The sequence below is a fragment of the Xenia sp. Carnegie-2017 genome, unplaced genomic scaffold (genome assembly GCF_021976095.1).
Source record: "Xenia sp. Carnegie-2017 unplaced genomic scaffold, XeniaSp_v1 HiC_scaffold_20, whole genome shotgun sequence".
Taxonomy (NCBI): domain Eukaryota; kingdom Metazoa; phylum Cnidaria; class Anthozoa; order Malacalcyonacea; family Xeniidae; genus Xenia; species Xenia sp. Carnegie-2017.
The window spans coordinates 16,304,886-16,324,915 of record NW_025813483.1 but is presented as its reverse complement, the minus strand read 5'-3'; the positions used below and the strand labels follow the sequence as shown (position 1 = coordinate 16,324,915).

The following is a 20,030-nucleotide window of genomic DNA, read 5'->3' as shown; positions in this document are numbered from 1 at the left end:
AATACAGATAACTATACAATATTTCACTAGTGTGTTGGAGAATCCATGCAGCCAACAATTAACTCTACATCAAGCAATGATATTGTTCTTATGGAGCATGTTTCAACTCGAAACAGATTGCTTAGAAAGTGAGTTCAAAATATTTTTGCAAAAAATAATTATAAAGTTAAGCAAGCTGTATAATGTGTTTCATAGAAATGATGTTGTAATTGTTCGTTCATTACAAGATCCTGATATGTCTATATGCAAGCGAATTGCAGGCATGGTATGTTATGTAGATCTAAGTACCATCTTTTATGATCATTATGTATTTATTTTACCTTATGTTTTGGGTTGATGCCCCCCCCCTGCTCATGTGAAAAATATGTACAAACTATGGTCAAAGAAAGTTGAGAATTTATAAAGTTATTGTGGTTTGAGAAAAATTTAAATAAGGAGTAGATTTGAACCGTATAGTTTCATTTCCAGCTTTAAATAACTTCAAAGACCAGATTACCAATGTAGTTATAATGAATGGCCCAGTTATTTTAATCAGCTATTTATTACAGATGTTTAGCTACATAGTTTTAAATTACATTTTAATTTTTTCTTCTTTTATTTTGAAGGAAGGAGACCTGATTCGTGCTGATATTATAAACAAAGACGAACATGTTAAAAAAACCATTAAAGTTGGTAGAAAAATATGCATAATTCTTTATAAGTGCATATTGTTGAGCTTCTTGGTTTTTCCCAGGTTCCCAAAGGACATGTGTGGCTTTTAGGGGATAATGCAGAAAATTCTGTGGATTCCCGTAGTTTTGGACCAGTACCTTATGGATTGATTGTGGGAAGGGTTTGCTATAAAGTGAGTTGTTAGCACATTTTTCACTGAAAGCCATAGTTATATTTAGAGCTTCTACTTGAAAGCCTTAAAACTGTTTATCTGTCATAGAAAACTGCCATGTTATCTTTGAAAATTTTTGTAATTTTTGGGACAACACACAACAGTTGCAATAGCACTGTTTTCTATGAAGCATTTATTTAAGAGACAAAACTGCTACACTTAATGTTACCATAGCAGTGCAGCTTAATGACTGCTATATTTTACTCTTTTATAGTTGTATCCATTCCGTGAATTTGGCCCTATAAGTTAACAAAGAAATAACTGAATGTTAACTTGTGTTTCATATCAAGGTATTGAAACTAAATATAAATCATGGATAATTTTCTTTACATAAAAGCAAACATTGTAATTAGAATGAGACATTTGAAATACAAGGCAAATTTTTTCAAAGCAAACATGTTTTGGCATACCTTATGCCATCTTCATTGCAAAGAAGGAAGTTTACATGAATACAAAGTAATATATGTAGTGAAGATGGCATAAAGTCGTCGTTTATTTTAAGTCTCACAACTAATGTGTTTGTATGAAATTATGGAAACATTGTAAGAACATAAAGTAATGTGAGGTTAGGGAGTTGTTTCTGATTGAGCTTGTGGAAATATTCTTGTAATGGATTTATAGAAATCAAGGATTATAGATTACGAATATAAAAATTGAAGGTAAGTTTTTTTTATAATGTGTATGGTAAACGAGTGATATTAATGGTTTTGTGTCTTATACAACCATTCTTTTCTTACCAGAGATGCGTATTTTTAAAAGACTTCAGAAATGAATAGTTTAATCTGAGTACAAAACTGGGAAAATGTAATTACATAACGACAATTGCACAAGAACGCTAAATTCAAAATCGTCACACCGTTATAAAACATACATTATTTAAATCGATTTGAAAACTTTTCCACTAAGTGGCATTCCTAGGCTTAAAATTGCCAAGAAATATTTTTGCCTTTAGGGTTAGTTTGATTAAATGACTTTGGCAAGTCACGATCTTTATACAAACACGTAGTTATAGCTTTTGAAAGGATTTCTTATTCTACTGATAATTTAATGAACTACTTTAGCATAACGTTTACAATAAAATTTTAAATATTTTTGGATTGTCTATTGTTTTGTGTTTGATAAAAATACCCTTAGGCAGTCGTAAAATTTATGGTAGTTTTAGTACGTTGAGCCCTATAAAAATTGAATACATTTAAAACAACCAATGCAAAAGTTCGGACGCTTGCATTTGACAAACAACTGGCCACTAACTTTCTCTACATCTTTGTACATTTTTGGAAATAATTTATTAAATGTTTGTGAAAGCATATTGTGGCAAATCAATGTTCTTTCATTTACATTGCAGTTAGAATGCGAAAATTCACGTAATTTTACCCATAAATATTTTAAAATTTTGTTTTGTTCAGTCTTTTGAAGATCATTTCCTAGACGAGCGATAATGATTTTATTATGTATTGTCTATCGTGACTTTAAACCCACCACAGGTACATGCTACCGTACCATACAATTTTTATCGCAAAGATTACCTTTAACCCTTACAAAGTAAACAATCTTAAAGTTTTCCAGTTTAGTTTTGACGACTGTTCAAGGATAGAAATACCTTGATCTATAAATGTCTTACAACGTTTGACGATTAATGGAGCAGTGACAAAATTCAATAAGTCTTAAATTGTATATATTACACAAGATGTATATTAGAAAAGCCTCGGGTCTAAATAACTCAGTTATTCATAAGTCAGAACTTCACTGACTTTTAACTTTACTCTAAATTTTTTTTTCTTTGAATGATTTGAACTTACGTAAGTTTTTATTAGTTGTATTTATACATTTTTCCGTATTGAAAACATTCACAAGAATTGTTATATTTGTCCGGTCTATCAGTTATTGTAGTGGATTGCATTTGAATTTAATTTTATTTTCGTCAGATGTATGAAGACGTGATGTTTTTACATCATTTAATGTGCTCGTGATGCGATAATTAAGATGAAAATTATAAAACCACGTCTTTGCAACTGATACAATACAATTTTATTTTTTAATGGTTTACATTGACGAAAACGAAACGTCATGTAATCACAACAATTGCCGTAATTATTTTCCTAGTTAAAGAAATTTTTCATCTAAATAAGGTGAAAATATTTACTTTTCTGTAATACACGACTGCCCTTGACTGTATTATTAGAAGATACTATATAAATAAAACAAAGTTGTTTAAAGTTCACAGTACAAATTCCAGTAACCTGATGAATCACGACAGCTTATATAAAACGAACTACTGTCGAGAGACTCGTTTATTGGATTCGTGATCCCTGACAGATCAACATGAAAGTATTGTGTCTTTTTCTTCTAAGTTTCGGCGCTGCTGGTAAAGTATTATGTTGTTGATACATCTCTTTCGTATTTCTTGTCGACAATCATTGGTTTTTTTCTTTATTTTCTACTCTAACTGTGCTGTGTGTACTTATAATGTCGTTATTGATCTGAAATATTTCATTTCTTCTTTTTTTTCTTTACTTTTAGTGAGCATCCATTTAGGTAAGCATTTTGTACGTTTTTTTACTTTATCATCTGCTAGTTTCGTTTATTCTTTTCCAGTAATTTTCTCTTGTATAGACGCTTGTTTTCTGAATGCATCACTTTATAATTAACAAACTGTTTAAATCTATTATTATGTATAGGATACAAGGAAGGCAAGCGTTATTCGTACAAATATGTTGGATCAATTCTTCATGGTGTACCTGAAGCATTCGAAAAGGATTTAGGATTGAAGATTGAAGCCGTTACTCACTTGGATAAACTCCCTTCTGATAAGTTTAGAATGACTGTAAGTATAAGACTTTATGATTTTTTATTTCTTCTTCGGTTTGTCTATTTTTATGTTGGATTCGTTCTTTATGATTAACGTGAAGTTATGTAATGAAAAGAATGAAAGGATTCATTGAGTTGAACTTAAGTAAAGTTGATCAAGATGGATTTTAGCATTATAAGGTTACATGAAGTAGAAATAGTGAATAAATATTTTAGTCGTTGGCTTTTCAATGGAGTAAGTTGACTAACGTGGTGATTTATAGCTGTCGCATTTTTAAAGTGTTACTGCATCTCTCTCCAAGTTCTAGCAAATGGTCATTTGACATTAAAAATCTATTTTTTTTTTGTTTTGCCGTTTTACGCTTCACTAAAGTTTGTTTTTGTCTGCAGCTGGAAAATTTGACGATAGTTGAGGTGAGAGGTAAATTGTTACGTGAAGATCGAGTTGAAAGTAGCTCACCTAATGTGGAAGAACCATTGGACAAAATCACTAATGGACTGAAGAAATGGTTGGAGAAACCAATTCAATTTCAAATGAAGGCAGGAAAGGTTGAAACAAAAATGTTTGTAGAGAAAGAAACGCCCGAATATTGCGTTAATATGCTAAGAGCTATTGTGAATCATTTGTACTTGCCCATTGTTGACAACAAGGAGAAATATCAAACTCGTAAGAATGAGGTAAGAATATCTTATAAGAACAACGATGGACTGGTTTACGTCATTCATTCTTAGCATACTTTGCTACTTGTTGCATGTAGGAATGTTTTTGTTGCCATGAACTACACAACGCTTTTTTATAAATGCCAGTTGTCGGATTTGTGAATTCAAAAAATGTTTCGTCTTCTATGAATTTTTCAATAGATTACCGTTCTTGGAACTTGTGATACATATTACACCATCGTTCAAAGAAAACCTTATGTCAAAGTAAAGAGAACAATTGATCTTGCGCATTGTAGTGAAAGGTCAAAAGTCCTTGCGACCAGCTTGCCAAATACTGACTCTTTTATCATGAAACGAAAGGTTAGTCGTGGTATACTTACTATAAATAATGTCTCTACTATAAATTTTGACTATAAATTTTTATAAAATCTTACTATAAATCTTACTATAAATCTTACTTTAAATTCTTACTTAAAATCTTACTATAAATTTTGACTCTGAAGATGACTACCGCTAAGGTTGTAGAAACGTCAGTCAGCAACAACAAAAACAGTCCTTCTCAGGACTTTATTAACCTGGACGATCTAAATTTACAAACATGTAACGATACTCCCGGGTTCAAACCATTTACTTTATAAATATTGTCTGGTATCTCTCTTTTCTCTTCCTTGGTTAACGTGTATGCAACGTTGTTTAAGTACGTAAACACTTACCTTATATGGCAATATTCATTTCAATTTCAGGCTCGTGGTACGGCAGAACAGCTACCAAACTTTGTTCGAGAGGCAGCCTATATGCATTATGACTTACAAGCCGACAAAAATAATGAATTTGTCATCAGGAAAGTTGTTGGTGAAAATGTTGAGGAAATGTTATTACAAGGAGATCAATATGCAGCTGGAAAAGCCGTAGCCGCTCATACCAAGTATTTTTTTACTTTTGTTCCGAGAGACTTCCCTTTAAAAATGTTTTTAATCAGTGTGATGGGATTTGTGCTTATAGTTTGAAGTCTGCAAGTTGTGAAGTATAATTTAAATTATGTTCATGGTTGTTTTTAAAGATGGTACACTTAAACTTTTTCTTATAATTTAGACAAGAGTTAACATTACTGGAATCGGAGAGGACTATTCCCACAGACGCCAAGGGTGAATAATATTTTCCCAATATTTTTTCCTGCTTTTTGCGATTTGAAAATGTTAATACCACTGCTTAGAATTAATTATTGAAAATTTTTGTTTTCTTTATCTTTATTATCAGAAATCAAAAATGGCGAAAATCGACAAGGATTGAAGTTTGTTTTCGATTTTGACTTGAAAACAATGGCGTCTAAGAAAGCTCAAAGCAATTATTTGTTAGCTGTATGTAAATTGATCTTTCTTTCTTACCACTCAATAATGTAGGGAAAATAAACAGGAAATTTTATTGTCACGCTTCCAGGTCTATAGTTAAATAAAAACCCATATTAAGGACCTTTTAAATATTTTTTTTACTTTACGATCATGTACAGTAAAGAAACGTGTTGTTGTATCTTTCAGGCCAAAGAGCACATTGTTGCCATCACACAACAATTAAAAAGTGGCAGTTTATCGTCTGAATCTGCCACCAAATTTTCGATGCTCGTTTCAATGTTACGTCATTGCAAACATGACACTTTGAAAGAAGTTGTCCAGACTATACAAGCTATTCAGAATGACGATGCGAGGTAAAAGTAGAAGTTTAGGAGCTTGAAAAATGACGACGTTAGAATAGAGTATTTTTAATGTCACAGAACTTTTGTAAATGAGGTTAAGATATAAGATCATAGTTGTGTTTTTGTGTTATTGTTATTGTTGTAATAAACTGTGTTTTATGAAGTCTCTATAGTTACTTTGACCCAGTTTCTTGGTGTTCTTGTAGAAACAAAGATTTTTGCAAAGCATAACATCTTTTTAGTCTTACTTGGTACTTTTTATTAAACTCACAATGTCGTCTTCACTTTTTTTCAAGACGTATATGTTACGATGCATTGGCTCGTGTTGGCACTGTTGCCGCTGTCCAGATCATCAAGGATTCTGTTAATAATGGAATAATGACAAAGTACTTGCAAGGAATAATGTTTGGTATTGGTTGGGTACGAGATTTGAACTCTGAATATATGAAAACCGTCATGGTAAGAACTGATTAATGTTTTATTGTGTTTAATTCATTTACTGAGCTTCACTAGTATATATTTACCGAAGTATATAAAATTTTACTTAACTGTACAACTTTCAGGATCTATGTGAAAGCAGAGTGGTTGCCGCTGACATAGGAGCAGTTCGAACTTGCTGGCTTAGTTTTGGAACACTGGCCAATCGTTTCATGGTTAAAACTAGACAGAATTCTAAAATGAATTCGGCTAAAGATCTTTCAATGGTGCATCTTATCTCTAAGGTAAAACTCATTGAATTACATACGAGTCTGTGGAAATTTGTTGTTGTTTTTTTGTAAGAATGAAGGTTTGATTGTTGTATCTGACAAGGAAAGAATGCTTTTATTTTTTATTGTTTTAAATGATTCTTGGGTTATTTAGTCGGCATTTACTTATTAATGATCATTTACAGGACTATCTTTTTGTTTTTTAAACTTTTTAAATACTATTTTCATGGTATATCTTTTAGACTCTTAAAGAAAGAATTAAACATGGAAAAGACGACGATGAGAAAATAATGTTTTTAAAAGCAGCAGGTAACGCTGGCTACCTTACTCAAGATCTCTTCAAGACCATCTCTGATGTAGTTATGAGTCGTTCATCATCTCTACCCGTGAAATTAACAGCTGTATGGGCATTAAGACATACAACCAAAGCTGCATCTGATTCCGTGAGTATAATGTAATTTAAAGTTAAATACGTATCTAAACACTGAACCAACACATCATTAAAAATAGACAAGTTTTCCTCGTGATGTTATTGTGTATAATATCTTATAATTTGTTACAAAACACAAAAAACTTATCTAGGTCCGTAAATTGTTGCTACCTGTGCTGACGAATCCTTTGCGTGATGAGGAACTACGATTATCTTCGTACAAGATATTAATGCAGAATAATCCTAGCATTTTAACATGTCAAATGATAGCTGCTGTTATTGCTCGTGAGTCAACTGGTCTTGGACCTCGCAGTAACCAACTTGTTTCTTACATCATCAGTGACCTTAGAACGTCTGTCAAACATGATAAAAATAATCCTACAAAGTAAGTCGTGTTCTGTCTTCGGAAGATTTTTGTTCCATTCTGTTGACGGCGTGTTGGAAACGTATCGTTATTTGATCACAGTTTTGGTCTTATTGAGGAAATATTGAAATGTTTTCTTTTACTTTACCCAGGGCGTCAAGAGCACGACTTTTGCTCAGATTCGTTCCTCGTAAAACGTATTTCACAATGTTTTCTTACTCAAAAGCCATCAATCTTGATGCAGGTCGTTATTTATTAAATAAATTACTTATTTAATGCGTACTGTAGAGAAATAAATACAGCTTTATTTTTCATTCATATAGGAGATAAAATGGGACTAGAGTTACGACTCAACAAGATCTACACTCGTCATTCATTTATACCAAGATTTATGAACGGAAAGGCAAGATTAAATTTGCCAGGAATGTCAGTCGACTTTCTTGAGGTTTGTTTACATCATTTTCCACCAAATAATTAACTTGAGACTTTGAACAAAGTGGATTAATATCGTCTTTTGAACTATAAACATGCAAGAAACTCGTGTAAAATGCGCGTAAAAGGCATTGAAAACGAGTTTGAGTAGTTTCTTATGATTCTTTCAGTACGGAATTCGTATGCAAGGCATTCAAGAAGCTCTCATGTCTTTAGTTGGACAGAAAGAAAGCCCAGTTAAGCAACGTAACTATAAAAATGGAGAAAACAAGGTAGATTATGCAAATACTAGCATTGTCATAAGTTTGACATTGATGTGCTTTTTAAAAATATGAACGACCAAAGATGAATATTTTATCGTCTTTTTTTCATGAACAAAGATCATCCCGAGGCTCGAAACATTTAGTAAGATGTTTGGCTCTGAGATATTTTATAATCAAATTGCTGTATCAGATGTTGCTGCAACTATCCGTGATGTTTTTACGGGTGAAAAAACCATCAATGAATTAGGTACAATTCTCAATTCACTCTTCTCAACTTTATGTTTTTTTGAGTCATGTTATTAACCCTCTGTCTTTATTTTTTATTATTTGAGAGTTACTTTTTTGTTTCATTTTATCTTTTGTCTTCCTGCTTAAGTTTTCAAAACAATTTAAACTTTAATGTCTGTACGAACGGGATTTTTAACTTTGCTAAATTAATTTCATCATTTTTTGTCAGCCAGGATAAGGAAGCAGACTCACTATGTTACTTATCTTTTTGTGAAAAATGTTATTTTAGCATATTTAAATTGGTTTTACAGGTTGTACGTTTAGTTCTAAAGAAATTCATTGTGAGAAATCCATGAGTCAAGGTCATATGTTGAGCGAGGTTCGTTATATGGTTTCAACATTGGCTGGCATTCCTATGAAATATTCTGGAAAGTTAGCCACAGTTGTAAAAGGACAACTTTCCGCCAAAATATCTGGTTTGTCTCAACTTTTAAAATCACAATATAAAGAGATCAAATCATCGGTCAGCACAAGTTCAAAGTACGTAAAGTGCGACTTTGCCAAAATTACTTTACATTTTTATGACAGCACCGATTTTAACTACAACATTTTCATTTCATTTCTCTAGTGTTTCCTTCCATATGCATCACAAAGTTGGTACATGGCTTCCAAACTTCGAGACGGGTGTTCTCATAAATCATACATTATTTAGTCAATCGCCAAATTTACGGGCTAACCTTGTCTTAAACAAGGGAAGTATCAAATTTGAAGGACCAGTTTCTCCCGAAACTGTCACATTACTTGATCAGAGGTAAGTTCTGGGAATTGTTGATTGATTGTAATTTGTTATTCAGTGAAATATTACGATACAGCTTAAAGTCTTCGAAAATGTAAAAATTTTACTGCAGAAACATTGTTTTCTGTCACCGATTTGCCTTACTTTCGAGCTACGAAAACAGATATTTATGAATATTTTATCAGAGCGAACATTAGTGGCATCATGCGACAAGATTCTTCACTTGGTGACAGACAATGGTCTATACCTGATTTACAACCAAAACTTCTTGGCTTGATAAAAGTAAGTTGTATGAAAATGTTGTTGCATTAGATAAATAGATGGATAGATGGTTTCTTACAAACATTGCAGCCAATTGGCTGAGTGTAGTGTTTCTAAATCCTCTTTCTTTTACACTTTTAATGAACAAGAAGTTTGTACATGTTTGTAGATGTAGATCGTCCAGGTTGGTATAGTCCTGAGAAGGACTGTTTTTGTTGTTGTTGACTGACGTTTCGACAAACTTAGCGATAGTCATCTTCAGAGTCAAATGAGGAGTAAACGTCAGGTTAGCCGTATTTGTTATCTGGTTCTTAAGACATTGTATTGTGTGTCCAGGAAATGTGTATTGTCATTGAAGATTAGTGTGAAGTGAAATGTTTTTAGTTGTGATGTGTGATTTAGGTGTGATGTTTTTAGTTGTAATGTGTGGGTGTCAATTGTGTATTGTCATTGTGAATTAGTGTGAAGTGTAATGTTTTTAGTTGATCGTTTGTTTGTATTGTGAATAAGTCGTTTGTAAGGTGCCGGTAATTGCTGTGATCTGTTCAGGGGGGTTTGTTTCAAGTTGGTTTACCAACTTTCTAATGGAAGCCGTTGTCTATAGTCACTACTGTAAGTAATGCATTTTGCCGAGTCCCAGTCAATGTTGTGTTTTGTGATTCGGTGATGTTCGCCAATGTGATTAGTTTTGTCTTGTTTCTTTGTAGCTCGTTTGTGTTCAGTAAGTCTTATGTTTAAGTTCCTGCCAGTTTCCCCGATATAGGAGGCGTGGCAGTCGGAGCAGTTTATTTTGTAAACTGCACCTTGTCGTTTGTTGGGTTGTTCTTTGTCCTTTATGTTCGTTAGTACTTGTCGTAACGTTGTGATTGGTTTATGTGCGACATGTATGTTGTATGGTCGTAAGATACGCGAGATAGTCTCAGACGTACCTTTGATGTAAGGTATCGTTGCTGTTGTCACTGATTTGTTCGTTTCGTTGGGTTCGTAAGTGTTGCGTTTGATAAAGTCAAAGTTATAGTTGTTTTTTGTCAAAAAACACGTTTGAGATAGTTGTTTTCTTGTGTAGAGCGTCTCTGAAGATGACTACCGCTAAGGTTGTCGAAACGTCAGTCAACAACAACATAAACAGTTCTTCTAAGGACTATACTAACCTGGACGATCTACATCTACAAACATTTAACGATACTCCCGGGTTCAAACCATTTACTTTATTACGATCATTTGGACGACAGAGCGAACAGCTTGCTAAAGACTACAAACGTTTTGAAAGCAACGTCGGACGCATACGCCAACAACTCTTGTTCAACCACCGCTGCAAGGATTTTGGTCTCGTTCCAGCAGGACTTAGAATTAAGTCCCCGTTTAACAAACGAGAGGCTATTCAGATTGTCAAGTCCACCATCAGACCACTGATACGAGCAGGGATTAACGACTGTCACAGACGAATCAACTACATCAAGCAACAAGAACAAAGACTGAAGAAACTAAAGGAACTCATACCAACGACAGTAAGTGATACTTTTCTTTCTACTATACAAACTATTGCAGAGAAACGAGCAAACAAGACAGAGACACAACTTCAAATCAAACAACAACAAAAACTTGAACGTTTAAAACGCAATAAAACACGTACAAGACATAAACATGACGATAACTGGGTGAGGAATATTTCTTCCCGCTCATTAGACGAAACTGAAATACGACTACTATCTTACGGACTAAAGCATTCTTACGGACTAAAGCATTCTTACGGACTAAAGCATTCCGAATCCCGACTGAGACGATAGTATCAAGTGTCGAGGCTGTCCTAGCGTATCAAAGAGACTTGTCGAAGACAACCAAAGACGAGATCAGAAGCAGGGTAGCCTCCGCTTTACAATCGTCCTCTATACGTGACAACAACTTGACAAAGGACGAGCAACAAGCACTCAAACGACAAACACGACAACAACATCGTCATTTTACCAGCAGACAAAGGACGCGTGACTGTGGTCATGGACAGGAATGATTACTTCGACAAAATGGACACCTTTGTTAACGACAGACAAACGTACGAACAACTCAAACGAGACCCAACACCATCACTAGTACGCAAACTTAACAGCAAGATCTTCTCTATGAGAAAATCTAACATTATATCTGAACGTATTTACTATCGACTTAGATGTTCTGTACCACGACCACCCAGACTATACGGACTACCAAAACTTCACAAACCACAAATACCTATGCGACCAATTGTATCATTCTGTGGTTCGCCAAAGTACTTGACTGACATACTGCAACCACTTACAAGCAAATTAAAACCAATCACAACGTTACGACAAGTACTAACAAACATAAAGGACAAAGAACAACCCAACAAACGACAAGGTGCAGTTTACAAAATAAACTGCTCCGACTGCCACGCCTCCTATATCGGGGAAACTGGCAGGAACTTAAAATAAGACTTACTGAAGACAAACGAGCTAGAAAGAAACAAGACAAAACTAATCACATTGCCGAACATCACCGAATCACAAAACACAACATTGACTAGGACTCGGCAAAATGCATTACTTACAGTAGTGACTATAGACAACGGCTTGCATTAGAAAGTTGGTAAACCAACTTGAAACAAACCCGCCTGAACAGATCACAGCAATTACCTGCACCTTACAAACGACTTATTCACAATACAAACAAACGATCAACTAAAAACACTACACTTCACACTAATTTACAATGACAATACATAATTGACACCCAAACATTACAACTAAAAACATCACACCTAAATCACACATCACAACTAAAAACATTTCACTTCACACTAATTCACAATGACAATACACTTTTCCTGGACACACAATACAATGACGTAAGAACCAGATAACAAATACGGCTAACCTGACGTTTACTCCTCATTTGACTCTGAAGATGACTACCGCTAAGGTTGTCGAAACGTCAGTCAACAACAACAAAAACAGTCCTTCTCAGGACTATACCAACCTGGACGATCTACATCTACAAACATGTAACGATACTCCCGGGTTCAAACCATTAACTTTATTAAGAAGTTTGTAATGTTTTTCCTATATCTAGGTTCCTAAGACATGCTATGGTTGTGCTAGATTAAACGTTATGTTGTGTATACAAGGAGAAATCATTGATCCCGATTACCAGAGGTTGAAAGTTTTACCATCATTCCCATACAAATGGCTCAATAATTGGTCAATCGTTTTGAAAACCCCTGAGAAATTTGAGTTTTCTTATAAGATTGTGGAGAACGACAAGGGTACGTTATCCTTTATGAATGAATTTGATGACATGTGAGATATGAGAGACTGTATCTATAGAAATGTAAGAGATTGGAGATAATGGAGGTATGAGAGAGACTGTATCTATAGAAATGTAAGAGATAGGAGATAATGGAGGTATGAGGGAGACTGTATCTATAGAGATGTAAGAGATAGGAGATAATGGAGGTATGAGGGAGACTGTATCTATAGAAATGTAAGAGATAGGAGATAATGGAGGTATGAGGGAGACTGTATCTATAGAGATGTAAGAGATAGGAGATAATGGAGGTATAGAGAGATGAGATAGAGAATGTAAGGGATGGAGAGGAAAGGATAGGAGATAATGGAGGAGAGAATGAAATGAGAGGTATGGAGAGAGACTATAGAAATGGAGAAATGGAGGAGAGAGATGGAGACTATAGAAATGAGATAGGAGATAATGGAGGGGAGAATGTAGAGATGGGAGATAATGGAGAGATGGAGATGGAGATGGAGGGAAGAGATAGAGAGAATGGAGATAATGGAGAGAGACTGTATCTATAGAGATGTAAGAGATAGGAGATAATGGAGGTATGAGAGAGACTGTATCTATAGAATGTAAGAGAGATAATGGAGGTGGAGAGAGACTGTATCTATAGAGATGTAAGAGATAAGGGTATGAGGAGACTGTATATAGAGATGTAAGAGATAGGAGATAATGGAGGGGAGAGAGAGATGAGAATGGGAGATATAATGGAGAGGAGATGTGGAGATAGGAGGAATGGAGGTAAGGAGAGATAATGGAGATGGAGAGATGGGGATAGAGATAGGAGATAATGGAGGAAATGAGATAATGGAGGTATGGAGATATGAGAAAGATAGGAGATAATGGAGGTATGAGACTAGAAAAGGAGATAGGAGATAATGGAGGAGACTGTATCTATAGAGATGTAAGAGATAGGAGATAATGGAGGTATGAGAGAGACTGTATCTATAGAGATGTAAGAGATAGGAGATAATGGAGGTATGAGAGAGACTGTATCTATAGAGATGTAAGAGATAGGAGATAATGGAGGTATGAGAGAGACTGTATCTATAGAGATAAGAGATAGGAGATAATGGAGGTATGAGAGAGACTGTATCTATAGAGATGTAAGAGATAGGAGATAATGGAGGTATGAGAGAGACTGTATCTATAGAGATGTAAGAGATAGGAGATAATGGAGATATGAGAGAGACTGTATCTATAGAAATGTAAGAGGTAGGAGATAATGGAGGTATGAGGGAGACTGTATCTATAGAGATGTAAGAGATAGGAGATAATGGAGGTATGAGAGAGACTGTATCTATAGAAATGTAAGAGATAGGAGATATGAGAGAGGTATCTATAGATGTGGAGGTATAAGACTGGATCTTCAGAATTTAAGAATGTTGAATTCAGGGGGGGGGATGAGAATTGCAATGATTTCAAACAACAAAATGGTGACAGCAAACTTCGTTCTTATATTGTCAACACAAAATATTACCTGTAAAAATTCATCATGATTTACGTCACAATACAACTTTACTCCTTTGTAAACATGTGAACAGAATGCGGTTGCCATGTTTCTGACTGGTTTTTCATATCTTTTTAGACATGTACAAAGGTATTGGATTGATAAAAATCACGGGCCGACCACATGATAAGGAAATGACTGTGAATTTTAAACCAGTTTGTGATAAGCAGAACTTCACATGTCAGACAAAATGGAGTATCGAGAATAAACGATGTCCACAAACATGTAAAGGATCTTCATATATTGATTACTCAGAAGAAAACAAGTTAACCATTGTTAACAACTACAGCAATGTCGAAATAACGACTCAGGTTCAATTGGAGGAAAAGAAAAAAACAATTCGTTTAGTAAATACTTGGAATCAGGTTGGTTGTTTTGTCGAAGTTGTAAAATAATAGGGTTTTGAAATTGTTTTTTGAATAACTCCTGAAAGCGCGTCACAAGTCTTTTGTTGTGTTTTTTAGCTACCCCAGCGTCTAGACCAGTTCATTCGACAAAATCGTTTGGATATTATCACAAAGTTACACCGTTACTTTAAAATTACCGAAAATTCAAAGTCGGATAACCGCTCTGTGATTGAAGTAAAGTTGTTGAACGATTTCGTAGCGGACATTTTCGTAGATTTACCTTCCTTAAAGCTGGAACGTATCAACCAACAGCTTCCTGTACCATTGAGTTTAGACAGTGTGAGCCTTGCAGAGTTTGAAAAAGACTTCCTGCAATACGGTGACTATTAATGTTTTTTAGAAAAAAGTTTTTATGTGTTAAGTCGTTTAACTGGGGTTTTCTTGACTATAACTTTTTTTCATAAAGAGTTTTTCCAGATTATTTATGACAAAGAGATAAAAATATGTTTTGCTTGATTAGCCTAAAAACTCTAATAAGTGCAAAAGATCGTCAAACCACTAAAGTCAGAAACATAGAATGTAGTAAATACTGAGATTCTATATGTTGTCAATTGATATGTAGGTCTGTGATGAAGTAAAATTTAGTTATGCGAATGATTAACATTGAGGTTTTCAGTAAAAGTAGCCTAAGTAGTGTGAAAGAGCAATTTTTAATGAAAGAAAATCATATTTTTAAGGTATTTGTAAAGTGGAAGGTACAAAAGATTTTGTAACGACAGACAGCGCTATCATTGAGGCTGATATTCCAAATGAATGTCCTTTCATACTTGCTCAAGACACGCGCTATGACCAGCCAAAATGGCGCATATTTTTGAAAAAGTCAGAAAAAGGAAGACACATTCTCATATTTGAATTCGGCAAAGAGAGAATTGAATTCGATCGAGACATGACAGTCAAAGAAAATGGGAAAATTGTCGATGTTCGTGAAGGGAACACAGTGAAACTGTTAGCTGGAAGTGTAACCAGAAAAAATAATCAATTATACTTCAAATCAAACGTTAGTTGTTTCATTTTATTTTATTGTATTGTGATAACGATCATTTCTTTGCAAAATGTATTGATTGCCCAAAAATTTGAATATATTTTGTCCAATCAAAACCGTATTTTGTTTTTGTTCATATTTTTGTTGATTTCATTATGGTGCAAGCCATGTATTTTTCCTCTAGACCGACTTCCATTGTCGCTATAATGGTTCTTCGACAGTACTTTCGTTTTCTCATTGGTACCACAATCGTATATTGGGGATATGTGGCAACAATGATGGTGAACAATGGACTGACTTTCAAACTCCTCGTAGGATACACATGTCGGAGATGATGCCACGAGAATTTATACGAGAGTGGATTGGTGATGTTTCGTCTGAAAATGGAGGTATGTGTTCATTTGTAAGCTGGGGGAGACTGCTCGAAACCGTGCTAACAAAATTGCAAAAATGAATAAATTATAATACTAAATAAAAACTTGTACTTTGTGTGGGAAGAGAAGATCAAATATCACTACTCCTGGAGTACATCATTACTCAAATTGAATGACCCTGGCATTCCAAAACAACTGTTTATGTTTGTCTAGTCTAGTTTATCTTACACAAGATATCTAGCCATTGAAAAACTTTAATGAAAGCAAGAGAAAACACAAGTCACTAAATATAACAGTTTTTGTTATTTTTAATGTTGTAGGGTTTTGTCTTATTGCAACTTTATTAAATTATTTTCCTGCTATTGAGTTTTTTTTGACTGCTTGTGTACAACAGTGATGTGTGAAACATTAAACATATTTGGAAATGTTTCAAAGTTTTAGACGAAAATACAGTACATAGTAAATAGAAGTAAATTTCGTTCTTTCCCCACAAATCATTTTCTTTTTGGGCATAAAAGCTAAGCAAATGCATTAATCTATGATCATTTAATCTGTATGAAAAAGTATTTATTTCACACATTTGAGACTTCTCCAATCAATATGGCAGGAAAAATTATTTTATTATTGTTGTAAAATACTGCCTCAAAAACCCTCTAAGTTGAGCCATTAACGAAAAAAGATATATGTTCATTTCTTTTTTAAACAGAATGCAGAACAAGAGCTCAGCGTTTGAACCAGACCGTAAGTAGACTTGATGGGAAAATTTGTTTCACCAGTGGTCGGTTTTTACGCTGCGCTAATAATTGTGTGCCGACTACGAAGCATGTTCTTAAGAACGTTGCTCATCATTGTTTCGCTGTTTCTGATCCTATCATTAAAGTTATCAACGAAGATAAAGTGAAGTTTAACTTTGTAACCTTGCCTGTGGACTGGTATGGTAATGTCGAAGAACACACATCATGTAAATGTTAAAGTGGTGATTGATATAATGAACTACATACTTATTACTGGCCTTGATTTTAAGAAAGAATTCATCAATAGTAATCGGGTTGCTGCTTTAGAAAACTTTGTTTTCTCAATTTTTTCTCTGTTGATTGAAGGATTTTATGTAATTTAGTTTTTTTGTGATGTGGGTAACATTAAATTATCTCCAATGAAAGAAATTGAATTAAAATAAATACTTATATATAGCATTTTATTTGTTATTTATTTGGGGGTTGTCATTTACTCCATTGACCATCATACGATGAAAACTCTTGACTGGAGTATATAAGGACTCAAGATTCAACATCAGATCACTCCTGATGAGGACACTAGACTGGAGTAGATAAGGACTCAAGATTCTACATCAGATCATTCATGATGAAGACACTAGACTGGAGTATATAAGGACTCAAGAATCCATGTAAGATCACTGTTCATGAAGGCTTACTTTATCAGACATACCAATGATAAAATGAGATTTATTAAGATGTAAGAACTACTACTTCACAATTACAAACAATTCATAATACAAATGCATCTCTTATTAGTTCTATAAAAAAAATTCAAAGCAATATCTCAACAAAATGAATGTATTCACAAGTCATTATTATAACAAAATATAAACTTGATCGTTTTCACCTTTCAACACTCAAGAAGATTGCTCTTAAAGTGCTCACAAAAATTGTTAAGTGAAAATTTAAAAACTAGCCATCAGTTTTGCTTCAGATTCAATTCAAATGATCATTCATTTTTCTTTTGAGCCAAAATTAATGTATGCTGTCCTCCAGCATCAACCATTAAAACTTTGTGTTCTGCCACGATAAGATTCTTGCCTTCAACCAAAATTGGACTAAAGACATCATCATCATTTCCACTACCAAGCTGCAAACAGGAACCCATGCCCCAAGAGTAGAGATGTCCATCTTCTGTCACTGCAAAACTAACTACTTCCCCACATGATACCTGTTGTACTCTTTGATCTCCAAAAGACGCCACTTCAACAGGGACAAGCTGATCCTTAGCCTCTTCACCCAGTCCCAGTCTACCGTAATCAGCACGTCCAACACTGAATACCTTTCCATCTGTTGTCAAGACAACAGAGTGATGTTGACCACTTGCTATGTGAATTGATTGATTTGTATCATTGTTCAAAGCTGACAATGGTTTTGATTTCATAGGAAAGTATGAATTGTTATTTTCCCCGTTGCCAACTGTCCATAATTATTTAAGCCCCACACATACACTGATGGAGAGTTTTTATCAATTGCGAATGTACAAAAGCTGCCAGCAAAAATATCTCTGAATTTTGTGGCCTTCCTCATTCGAACAATACGAGGAATTAAGATGAATTGCAAGCCACGTCTGCCACCTCTTGAACTAAAGTAACCACCAACTCTACCAAGTTGTCCTTGGTCAGCACTCCCCCAAGTGTATATATCACCTGATTGTGTTAATGCAACTGTGTGATCATTGCCTGAGACAACCTTGGTAACTTTATCATTGGTTAACTTTAAAATTTCTATGGGAGTTGACTTCTTACCATCAGGTCGTAGACCAACCTGTCCGCTCATGTCCTAAAGCAAAATAATTTATACCATCGACAAGTCTTCAAGTTGTAATAATATTCTGCAATGAAATACAACTTACCCTATATGTACCCCAGGCATAAACTGTTCCTGAACTTGTTAATGCAGCACTATGACTGTCACCAGCTGAGACAGAGATAACATGAACATCTTCTGGTAATTCTACTTCCTTTGCAAACCACTCATCACTGTCCTTTTGTGTTGCCTTTCGACCAAGAGCACCTTCATCATTGCAGCCCCATGAGTATACCTAAGTAAATAAAATAAAACTTTTTTGTTTAAGTGGACTGGCAACTAAATTAAGTGATGTCATGATGATATTTATGGGAGAAAATAATGAATAACTTACAATTCCATTGCTACTGACAGCTAATGAATGCATACCACCTGCCACAATCTGTATGATATCAATATTTTCTAGACCACTAACAAAACCAGGTTTTTTTCTCTCGTAGACTTCATCACCTTGACCCAGTTGTCCTGTATCACCTTGACCCATTGAAAGAGTAAAACCAGATGGCAGGTTTGACTTTACACCATTGGTGACTATATATAACATGAATGAGTAAAATTTTTTTAATACTAATGGCATAAATTATTCCAAAATTAAACACCAACTATAGAAATATGAAATACTCATCATTCAATTTTCCTTCACCTTTCCTTTTACTTTCACCAGATTTCTTCTGAGAAGGAGCTTTCCGTTTTTGTGTTCTTGGCATTTTACTAAAATTAAAAGTTGCTTGGACGATGTTCCGGATGTGAACGTTTCAAATCCCAAAATTCCTTTGTTAAAAGAGAACGTCAAGCTATTGATATTCTTAAATAAACAAAATGTGAAGAAAAATGCGTTTTCAAACCATTTATCATAAACTCAAACTTACTTGCATAAGACAAACAGAGAATATGATATATGATTAATCCTTTGTTTATTGATCAGTTTTTCAATTCAGATATCGCGCTCATTCGCTTTTCGTTTCGTTTACCATGCTGTATGAGCCTGCAAGACACTCCGCTGTACAACGATCGAACACCTAAAAAGAGGTACGCAAAGCGTGCCAAACCTTGAACCAGTGCATTGAACGCATTGAACATCTTAGGCTAGTTGTAATATCGAACTTCCTTTGATTATACACGACATACATCGTTTCGTGGATGCATAAAGTTGCTATTATGAAGGTGGTAAAATCTTCAAAATGTATTTTTGATTTAGTTTCTAATGACGTTTAAATTTTTAAAATATATACAAGTTAACATATAAGTTAATTAATAATTATATAAAACATATAAACAACTTGTGAATGTTCTTGAAGTTAATATAAATTTTAAACATTTGGGAAACGCAATATTTAATTTGGA

The 20,030-nt window shown here is 34.3% G+C and overlaps 2 protein-coding genes across 2 annotated transcripts; one reads left to right on the top strand and one right to left on the bottom strand.

Moving 5' to 3' along the window:
• The first annotated feature begins 217 nt into the window (after nucleotides 1-217).
• LOC124443022 (vitellogenin-like) lies at nucleotides 218-17,294 on the top strand. Its single transcript, XM_046993539.1, has 30 exons — nucleotides 218-265; nucleotides 606-668; nucleotides 734-844; nucleotides 1,098-1,173; nucleotides 3,404-3,418; nucleotides 3,562-3,707; nucleotides 4,082-4,369; nucleotides 4,553-4,711; nucleotides 5,095-5,276; nucleotides 5,444-5,496; nucleotides 5,609-5,709; nucleotides 5,887-6,053; nucleotides 6,338-6,500; nucleotides 6,605-6,763; nucleotides 6,991-7,191; nucleotides 7,331-7,563; nucleotides 7,695-7,786; nucleotides 7,866-7,987; nucleotides 8,145-8,246; nucleotides 8,355-8,484; nucleotides 8,777-9,005; nucleotides 9,094-9,276; nucleotides 9,447-9,543; nucleotides 10,755-11,030; nucleotides 12,607-12,799; nucleotides 14,417-14,703; nucleotides 14,803-15,064; nucleotides 15,423-15,742; nucleotides 15,912-16,116; nucleotides 16,808-17,294. The coding sequence occupies exons 4-30, from the start codon at nucleotides 1,149-1,151 to the stop codon at nucleotides 17,071-17,073; spliced, it is 4,656 nt and encodes a 1,551-aa protein (XP_046849495.1). The 5' UTR covers nucleotides 218-265; nucleotides 606-668; nucleotides 734-844; nucleotides 1,098-1,148; the 3' UTR covers nucleotides 17,074-17,294.
• A 239-nt stretch (nucleotides 17,295-17,533) lies between these two features.
• Nucleotides 17,534-19,655, bottom strand: LOC124443026 (regulator of chromosome condensation-like). Its single transcript, XM_046993543.1, is given in 6 exon segments — nucleotides 17,534-18,296; nucleotides 18,299-18,659; nucleotides 18,733-18,921; nucleotides 19,021-19,217; nucleotides 19,330-19,457; nucleotides 19,556-19,655. Coding segments are annotated over 5 exon segments (1,281 nt in total). The 5' UTR covers nucleotides 19,394-19,457; nucleotides 19,556-19,655; the 3' UTR covers nucleotides 17,534-17,826.
• Nucleotides 19,656-20,030: the final 375 nt, after the last annotated feature.

Excerpts from the sequence above, each read along its gene's own strand:
- LOC124443022 (XM_046993539.1), top strand. The coding sequence starts at position 1,149 with ATGTTAACTTGTGTTTCATATCAAG. Across the intron at positions 7,988-8,144 it reads TGTCAGTCGACTTTCTTGAG|TACGGAATTCGTATGCAAGG; the intron begins GTTTGTTTACAT and ends TGATTCTTTCAG. Across the intron at positions 8,247-8,354 it reads ATAAAAATGGAGAAAACAAG|ATCATCCCGAGGCTCGAAAC; the intron begins GTAGATTATGCA and ends TCATGAACAAAG.